General features: G+C 30.9%; 1 protein-coding gene across 1 annotated transcript; it reads left to right on the top strand.

Annotated features, from left to right (window-relative positions):
• Positions 1-2,502: 2,502 nt before the first annotated feature.
• LOC101267225 (FCS-Like Zinc finger 5-like) lies at positions 2,503-4,214 on the top strand. The gene is made up of 2 exons (XM_004237369.5): positions 2,503-3,515; positions 3,936-4,214. The coding sequence occupies exons 1-2, from the start codon at positions 3,211-3,213 to the stop codon at positions 4,099-4,101; spliced, it is 471 nt and encodes a 156-aa protein (XP_004237417.1). The 5' UTR covers positions 2,503-3,210; the 3' UTR covers positions 4,102-4,214.
• The last annotated feature ends 5,770 nt before the right edge of the window (positions 4,215-9,984 follow it).

Below are 9,984 nucleotides of genomic sequence, written 5' to 3'. Positions count from 1 at the left end.
AAAAGTTTTTTACATATCTGATATATTCAGACCTCTTCAAATCCATTAAGAGGCTTTTTAAAAAATAAAATAAATAAACTTAATGAGCTGAATATGAATAATTCAGATTCAAACCTAAAAATAAAACATACTTAACAGGCTGAATCTGAATAATAGAAATTCAAACTTCTATTAAGTGAAAACAAATAATTACACTCCTTACATAAAACATCTATCATTGAACTCTATATTACTATATAACAAGCTGACTAATAAGTGCTCATCCTTCTTTTATAAATTCGAATTTGCTATTATCCATCAAAAGAAGTTAATAAAATTCATTTTTACAGTTCCTCTTTTATTTTCTATTCCCAAAATTTCTATGTACATCATCATAACTCCTCAAATACTAAAATTGAACCAAAACATTAAATTTCGATATATCAATAACATATAGTCTCTTTCAGCTATTTATGTGACTCTTTTTTTCATGTTTAAGCAATCTTAAACTTAATAAGTTCCACCTATTAACAAAAAAAAAAGAGTTTATTAAGTTCGAATAAACCCTAGTCATGTATTCTCCAGGTCTTAACCTATGTGATCCTTTTCTCTCTTTATGTTTAATAAAAATTCAGTTTTAAACTTTTTATTTATTCTTAATAAAATAATTTATAATTATATAAATTTAATGACTTATTTCATACTATTAAATTTTAATTATTTTTCTGTTAAACTTTTATAATCAGTCAAATACCTCCACATAAATCAGAATATTAAACTCTAGTACCACGTAAATCAGAATTTTGCACTCTGCGTAGATACTTTTCCCCAAACTATGGAAACCTAAAATTCCTCAAAACATGGAGAAATTTGGAATATTCATAACCCACTGATTTGTACCTTTAATATGACGTCCCACACCTCTCCAATGCTCACCGTTAATGTCATTTTCCTTCGTAAAAAATGTTTTTACGGGAACCAAAAAACAAATCAAAACCTACACATCTTTTTCCAATTTCATCATCACATCTTTACTCCAAAAACAATAAGAGTTTAGCCAATCAAATGAAACAAAGTACTACATGTTTTTATATCTTTTGTACTACTTATTTCTTTGAGTCCGGAGCCTAAAGGGTATAAAATGTTAATAAAAATTCTAAAACGGTATATGAATATTTATTTTAACCAAAAGGGCAAAATCGCTTGAAGGACAGCGACTTTGCTTGCCAGAAAAAGTAAAATTGCTGCCTTGGCAGCGATTTCTAAAATATTTTTTAAAAAATAATTTTTTAATAAATCGCTCCCTAAGGAGCGATTTTCTTAATTTTTTATTTAAAATTAAATTTTTTTTAAAAAAATAGGAGCAAATCGCTGCAAGTGCAGCGATTTGTCTCCAATTTTCTTTTATATTCTTTTAAATCAATCTTTTAGAAAAATTATAATTGCTACTTGTTTTAAAAAATAATTTAAAAAAAAATTATTATAAAAAAAAATATTTTGGAATAAGTAGTAGAAAAATTTAAAATTAAAATTTCTTTAAAAAAATTTAAAATATAATTTTAAAAATTGTAAAAAGAAAAATTAAAAAATTGATTGGAAAAAAAAATTAAAAATTTGGAGACAAATTGCTGCCCTTGCAGCGATTTGCTCTTAGTTTGTCTCCAATTTTTTTTTTAATTTTTTCCAATCAATTTTTTTAATTTTTACAATTTTTAAAATTTAAATTTAAATTTTTTATAGAAATTTTAATTTAAAATTTTTCTACTACTTATTCCAAAATATTTTTTTTTAATAATTTTTTAAAATAAGTAGCAATTACAATTTTTCTAAAAAATTGATTTAGAAAAACATAAAAGAAAATTGGAGCGATTTGCTCCTATTTTTTTTTTTTTAAATTTCAAATAAAAAAATTAAGAAAATCGCTCCTTGGGGAGCGATTTATTAAAAAATTATTTTTTAAAAAAAATTAGAAATCGCTGTCAAGGCAGCGATTTTACTTTTTTCGGCAAGCAAAGTCGCTGCCCTTCCAGCGATTTTGCCCTTTTGATCAAAATAAATATTCATATACCATTTTGGAATTTTTATTAACATTTTATACCCTTTAGGCTACGGGCTTTTATTTCTTTACTCAATTTCATGCTTGAATTTTAAGAACCACAACGTACATAATATATAAGGCCTCTAGATATGTTTGCATCATTTGACTTTGATCAGTAAATTATTCATATATGAATATAAATATAATTGAATATTTGTAAAACTTATAAACATAGAGTATGTCCTATTATGTTTGGTAGTATTTTACTTATTATGTGCTTATGTGTAATATTCAGTTCATCAAATTGCATATCTTATATTTTAACAATTATTAGGCAAATTCATATTTACTTGAAGTATATAATACTCAATTTCTCCTTCCCTCTTTGTTCCCGGGGAACGCGTATTCATCACTTTATTGTTTATTAACATTTCATTATTAGTAGAATTTATAAAATTAAAATTTAAAAAGAAGCTTTTAGAAGCATTCCTTTTATTTTCTACACAACATACAAAACATAATTTTTGATATAAATGTAATTTTTAATTTAGCATATTTTGGTAAAAAAAAAATATTTTTAAATTTTTTAATATTTGGTTGTCATATTTTAAAATCCTTATAAATGACGAAAATGATTTTTAAAATTATAATAGGAAAAACAAACTACATAAATGATATTGCAAGTTTATTATCTCCTCTCGATCTACCCAACACCTCCATCCCTCCTTTGACCATCCCAACTCCATTCCGCCCATATAATATTTTATGAGATTACATATAAATTATCTTGAGATAATATTTGATTTGCTTATTTATCAAGTATTAGAAAATAAGTAAGAAGATTACTTATTTTCGAAGAAGATATTTTTTGAGTGCACATAAACAGAATTTATATTAAAGTGAATAAGAAAGAAAAATATATTTTGATGTAATACGAATTTTAATTGAAATTAAAGTTTCGATTAAAATTGAACATATGATTTAGAGTCCTAATTTGTATTTATAAATAAAAAAGATGCGTTCATCGTATGTGACACTACTTCCTTTCCAAACAAAATTAGACTTCATAAATGCTTGACGTGGAAGCAGAATCAAACTATTTTTTTATCCATTAAAATAAAAACAGAGAATCAAACGGTTCAGATTCACTTTATTTTTCTTCTGAATTCCAATTTGTTCTTCAAAATCAAAATATGTTGGGGAAAAGGGGCCGTCCACCGATGAGGAGAACGACGAGCATGACAGGGATCACCGTTGATGTAGGTACTGGAACTGAATCGGAGCCGTCTGATTGTAATAAGCCTAAAATTACGGTGGATGAGATTAAGAGTTCGTCGGTAATCATGGGTGGATATAGTTCTGTGCCGGCGATGGTGTCACCGAGATACCAACGGAGAATCTCCGGCGAAGGTTTTGAAAGAGAAAGGGCTAATTTTCTGAGAATTTGTGGCCGTTGTAACCGCCGATTGATTAATGGACGAGATATCTACATGTACAGGTACAACTCTTAACAAACAAATATCCGAGAAAATAATTGTTATATTTTTTAATATTTACTTACTACTTACCTGTTATAAGTTGAAATCTAAATTTAATTATTTACTCGTAAAATCGATTTTTAAGTGCAGGAGCTCGAAAGAGTAACTCTGTTTCATGTTTCATATTATATTATATGTTTATTTATTTTATCATACATATATTTTTCTCTAATTAAATTTAAAATATAATTTTAATTTTAATTTTTTTTAAATATGTGTTGGATCAAATAATATAAAACGGAGGAGGAAATAAGATAGATAGTTTGAAGTTTGTGTGAATTGATTATGAATATTAATAAACGATTTGTTTAAACTATTTGTGTGCCACTTGACAATAGTGGTGTATGATATAATAAGTTTTTTGGTATATATATATGCAGGGGTGATGCAGCATTTTGTAGTATAGAGTGTAGAGAAGAACAAATGAAGCAAGATGAAAGAAATGACAAGTCTAAAATTAAGCCAGAAAATCATCACAATCACTCTGAATTTCATTCTGCTAAATCTGATACTTCCAGCAACAATGACACCATTGCCGCAGCTTGAAGAAGATCATATGGTAAATGAAAGAGAATAGGCGTTTTAGTAAAATTTTAAAGTATGTATTGCTATTTTACACAAACTTACTCTAAGTTCAAATGCTACGTTCTAAGATTCAATCCCTCCTTGTGTTGTTTTTTTTACTTCTTTTATTTTTTCTATTTATCTTTGTTTGCATAATCTTTTGTGATGGGATAATTTCAGAGACCTCCCTCCAACACTCATCTCTCCTTGTGGTTTGAGATATTACGAATATCTCCGTTATTTTGACTTTTTGGTAACCATTCTTTATATCTAAAATTAATATAAATTAATTATAATTTGACAAATTTACCCTTTTTATTATAATTTTTTTCCAGACAAATTGCGTATAGAACCCTTCTCCGTCACAATTCTTATCCAGCATCATAACCTTGTTCCTGCTAAAACCAAGAATAGAGCTTCAACATCATAATTTTTGGACTATTAGAAGTGAAAAGAGATGAATTGACTTAGCCTCTGCAACCAATAAATAATTATATCATCCCTTTAGAACTTACAAATTCGATTGCTTTGAGAAGTCAACAACTTCTTCTGTTATTGATCTCTCATGCAAGCTTATATCTAATATAGGATGATTTTATCTCTATTTCCTGAATCATTTCTTTCTTATCTAGCGGAAATATTTACGTAAACCAAATTAACTGTTCTCATATTATTCCTTTCCCGGAAATCCATTTTCACCTTTGATTTGAAGAAATTGCCCATGAATTGGTGAGATGAAGATGACGAGTTAATGTTTGGTGAAAATAATAGAGCTTAGTTGAATTAAATCACCCGTGGATTAGTTCACTTTATTTGCAGACCTTCAAACTTTGTTCGATAAAATGAATACGTGTATCTATATATATATATTAATTTATTTGAGTTAGTTTTCTTAAAATTATTTATTAAATAAGTCATTCCTAATAATATGTTTTAACATGAAGAAACTATTATAAAAAGGGTAAATATGTTAAACTATAATTAATTTATGTTTATTTTAAAAAAGTATAAAGAATGGTTATAAAAAAATCAAAAATAAGGGAGATATACGTAATATTTTAAAACACAGGGGAGATAAGTGTTATAGAGCAGAACCTGAAGGGAGGTCTCCGAATTATCCCTAATCTTCTTTATTATATTTATTTTTCTTTTTTCTCATTCTTCAAAAATTTGAAAGTACTTGTTGAAAAAAGTTAATTTGAAAATGTAGTGTGCAAGATTATACAAATGCCACTATTATTGTTGTTTTTTTTGCTTAAACTAATTAATAGTACTACTTAAGAAGCTTAATAGTTGAAGACCTTTAGAACTTGACATCTATTATTCGATGTATATTTATTAATAGGATTCGCTTAATGTTGTATTTTGATAGAATTATAATCTTAGTACAACGAGGCAATGTTACACTCACGTGGTATGTTTAACAATAAAATTGAAAATGACTGAACAATACACCATTCAGTTGCATCAGAAGAGAGTGATGACAAGATAGAATGAATTATTGAAGCACAATCAAACATTAAATGTCAAATTTAAAAACAACTTCAACTGAACACACAAAACGAGATGATCATAAGGTAGAATAAACATTTAATTAACACTACCCTACTACTATTAGATGATGACTTATACTTTATATTGATGATTGTGCACATTTATGTTGTACAACAAATGTGGGAGGGATTGATGAGTTGTTGAATCAAGGTGACTGACTGCAGCTAGCCATGGCCTGATATTTATTTATTTAAAAAAATCATGTCGATGTAGCGTGGACACTTGATAATGGAGAAAAGACATGAATTCTATTTTGAATTTGTTTCAAAAAATTGAATATATGATTAACCTATTACGATGACTTATTACATATTTTTACTATTAAAAAGTAAATTTAATATCATTCTTAGATGTATAAAACCACTCTCACAATGAAATGTATATAAATATAATATCACATTTGATGTCAGATAAGATTTTGAAAAAATATCTCCTTATCATCCAATTGCTTCTTCTTTAACCAAAATCATATAATTCACTACTAAAAATTGAAATAGTCGTCATGAATTTCACCACCTACCATCAAACTATTACTAAAATCACACCATCGTCATTGGCTCCACAAAAAAATAACACACTTACCCAAACTCATTGCCGAAACCATATTATCACCATCGAAAGAGACACTATTATCAATATCAATTTCTTTTTGTTTCAATTCATCTTCTTCCACCTGCCACCTTTCACCAACAAACCGATCGTTATATTATATTTTTTAAAGCCAACAAACAATTTTATCATCAGTCATCCGCAAAGCTGCCATCTCTATCATTTACTTGTTTTATTATTTTATGAGGTGAGAAAAAGAGAAGAGAAATTAGGTACATAAAAAGCATACAAATAAATTTTATGAAAGAAAATTAAGTTATAAATATGATTGAAATGACAAAAAAATTGAACTCATCTTCAGTTTGTTAGGAGAAAATAACAAACTGTGTTTGTCCTTTTCTATGTCCACCAATTTTTATGGTTATCAGAGTAAACATGAATGAACATATCAGATTGTCACCAGTGTTGCAACTACCAAACCAAAACTTGATAGTTGCACATTGCTGATTTATTATATTTTCATAATATAGCACATTAGTGAAAACACTATATAGTATTTCCGATAAGAATATCTAAGACCACGTCTCCAACTTCTTGCTGAATCTCTCTGGCGGAATCCACAACCGAAGGTCTAGCTCAATTAATTGTAGTGTCATTATATCTATGAAGTCTTCAGGGATGGAGATCAATGTCTCAACACTGAAAATGACAACAAAAAGAATAACTTTTAGAGACATTTGTTTAGTGACAATAAACAAAATGCCGCTAAAATTCTCCCTACATTCCAGTATTACCGGCATTTAGACTTTTGTCAGGAAAAATACTTCAGTACTGACAATTAATAGTTAATTCTGCTATATAATTTTCACTAAATATATATTTTCCCAAAAAATTATTTTCTTGTAAAATCCTTCTGTTGTCTAAGTCGACTACATATATTAGGGCAAATCTCTCTTCCTCGTCGTCCATGGCGTGAACTCGTCTCTCTCGTCCTTACCAGGTAATCTGTGTGTACTCCTTTTATCTCTCTTCCTTCTGTTTTCCCTCTCTCACTGTATATTTTATCTTTTTGATTTGGCAGATCCGCCTCTCTCCTCTTTCCTCTCCTCTTTTTGAATAAATGTAGGTTTATGATGTTTTATCTAAAGGAAAAAGTATTTATTTTTTATTTTTGGGCTTAGTTTTAGAGTCGCCACTTAACTTTTTAAGAAAAATTAAGAAAATTTAGTTTTCAAAATATTTAAACAGAAAAACAAATTGAAAACCTTAAGGGGTTCGGGAATTCTTATTTATATTTTAGGAAGGTGTTTAAGGCATCTAAAAGTATCGTCTGTGATAACCTTCTCAACTTTGATAGCTCCCTTTTCTACGACATCTCGAATAAAATGAAATCTGACATCAATGTGTTTGGTGCGCTCATGAAATCTTTGATTTTTAATCAAATTAATAGCACTTTGACTATCACATTTTAGAATTGATTTAAGCTGAGCTGAACTCAATTCTGCCACCAAACCTTTCAACCAGATAACTTCTTTCACTGCCTCCGTTGCTGCCATATATTCTGCCTCTGTTGTAGACAAAGCGACAATCGACTGTAAAGTCGATTTCCAACTAACGGCACTGCCAACGAGAGTAAAGATGTATCCAGTTGTGGACCTCCTTCGATCGAGATCCCCTGCATAGTCAGAATCAACATAACCGAGAATTGAAATACCTTCACTTTTTCGAAAGGTTAGGCCAACATCAGGAGTTCCTTTGAGATATCTCAATATCCACTTGACAGCTTCCCAATGCCTTTTTTCTGGATTTGCCATGTACTTGTTTACTACACTTACAGATTGGGCAATATCTGGACGTGTGCATACCATAGCATACATAATGCTACCAACTGCACTCGCATAAGGAACCTTTGACATATGCTCTAACTCATCCATAGATTGAGGCATTTGTAACTCTGAAAGCTTGAAATGAGAAGCTAAAGGTGTACTTACAGGCTTGCTCGTATCCATATTGAATCTTTCAAGAACTTTTCGGATGTACCTCTTCTGAGAAAGATGTACAACACCATTTTCTCTTGAAATTTCCATTCCAAGGATTTTCTTTGCAACTCCTAGATCCTTCATGTCAAATTCCTTGCTCAACAGTTTCTTCAAAATATTTATCTCTGTGATGTTGTTAGCAGCAATAAGCATATCATCAACATACAACAAAAGATAAATCATAGAGTTACCAGACATCTTCTTGTGATACACACAACTATCAAATGCACTCCTCGAAAATCCATGTGTAGTCATGAATGCATCAAACCTCTTGTACCACTGTCTAGGGGATTGCTTCAAACCATACAAAGACTTGTTCAGTTGGCATACATGGTCTTCTTTTCCTTCAGCTAGGAAACCTTCAGGCTGATCCATATAGATTGTCTCTTCTAGATCACCATGTAAAAAAGCAGTTTTGACATCAAGTTGTTGAAGCTCTAAATCAAACTGTGCAACCAATGCTAGCAGCATGCGAGTTGAGCTATGTTTCACGACTGGAGAAAAGATCTCATTGTAGTCAATTCCCTCCTTCTAACTGAAACCCTTTGCGACCAATCTCGCCTTGAACCTAGTAGCTTCCACTTCTGGAATACCTTCTTTCTTTCTGTAGACCCATTTGCATCCAACTGTCCTTATCCCCTTTGGCCTTTTAACTAAGACCCATGTCTCATTTCTGTGAAGAGACTCCATCTCTTCCATCATGGCCAACTGCCATTGTGCAGCATCTTTGCAAGAAGTTGCTTCAATATATGAAGAGGGCTCGAGATCCTTAATCTCTTCTTCTGTAGCTACGAACGCTTGTGCAATCACTTTGAGTCTCTTGATCCCGTTTCTTGGTAAGTTCCACCGGTAGCTCCACCTGCTCGTTGTTCTCGTTTCTAGATGACTCCACAGAAACTTTACGAGGATCAAGTATAGAGGATTCATCAAAGGTAACATCTCTACTAACTACAAATTTGAGTAAAGACAAACACCATAGTTTGTACCATTTTACTCCATCAACATACCCTACGAATATGGCCTTTTTAGCCCTTGGTTCAAGCTTACCTTCATTAACATGATAATAAGTTGGACACCCAAATATTCGCAAGTATGAATAGTTAGAGGGTTCACCTGACCAGACCTCATTCGGAGTCTTAAAGTCAATCGCTGATTCTGGAGACCGATTGACAATATGAGAAGCAGTATGAACTGCTTCAGCCCAAAATACTTTGGACATCTTAGCTTGTAAGAGCATACAACGAGCCTTCTCAAGAAGAGTTCTGTTCATTCTCTCGGCAACTCCATTCTGCTGTGGTGTGTGCCTGACCGTCTTATGCCTTGCGATCCCATGAACCTTGCAGAAATCATTGAACTCTTTACTGCAAAACTCCAAGCCATTGTCCGTGCGAAGATACTTGATTTTCCTCTCAATTTGATTTTCAACCAAAATCTTCCACTCTTTAAATGCTTCAAAAGCATCACCTTTTGTCTTTAGGAAATGCACCCAAACCTTTCGTGAAAAATCATCAATGAATGTGAGAAGATACCTCTTTCCTCCCTTTGATGGAAGCTTAGAGGGACCCCATAAATCTGAATGAATGTAGTCTAGCACCCCACCCGTCTTGTGCTTGCCAGTGTTGAAGCTGACCTTTTTCTGCTTCCCTAAGACGCAGTGCTCACAAAATTCAAGTGTGCTGATCTTCTCACCATTCAAAAGGTTGCGGTTGCTCATGTGCCATAA

The sequence above is a fragment of the Solanum lycopersicum genome, chromosome 4, assembly GCF_036512215.1.
Source record: "Solanum lycopersicum chromosome 4, SLM_r2.1".
Classification (NCBI taxonomy): Eukaryota; Viridiplantae; Streptophyta; class Magnoliopsida; order Solanales; family Solanaceae; genus Solanum; species Solanum lycopersicum.
The sequence above is the reverse complement of the archived record's forward strand: the minus strand, read 5'-3'. Positions and strand labels throughout refer to the sequence as shown.

Bases quoted from the DNA above. Each gene is read 5' to 3' on its own strand.
- LOC101267225 (XM_004237369.5), top strand. From the start codon at position 3,211: ATGTTGGGGAAAAGGGGCCGTCCACCGATGAGGAGAACGACGAGCATG. The intron at 3,516-3,935 runs GTACAACTCTTA...ATATATATGCAG, and splicing joins CGAGATATCTACATGTACAG to GGGTGATGCAGCATTTTGTA.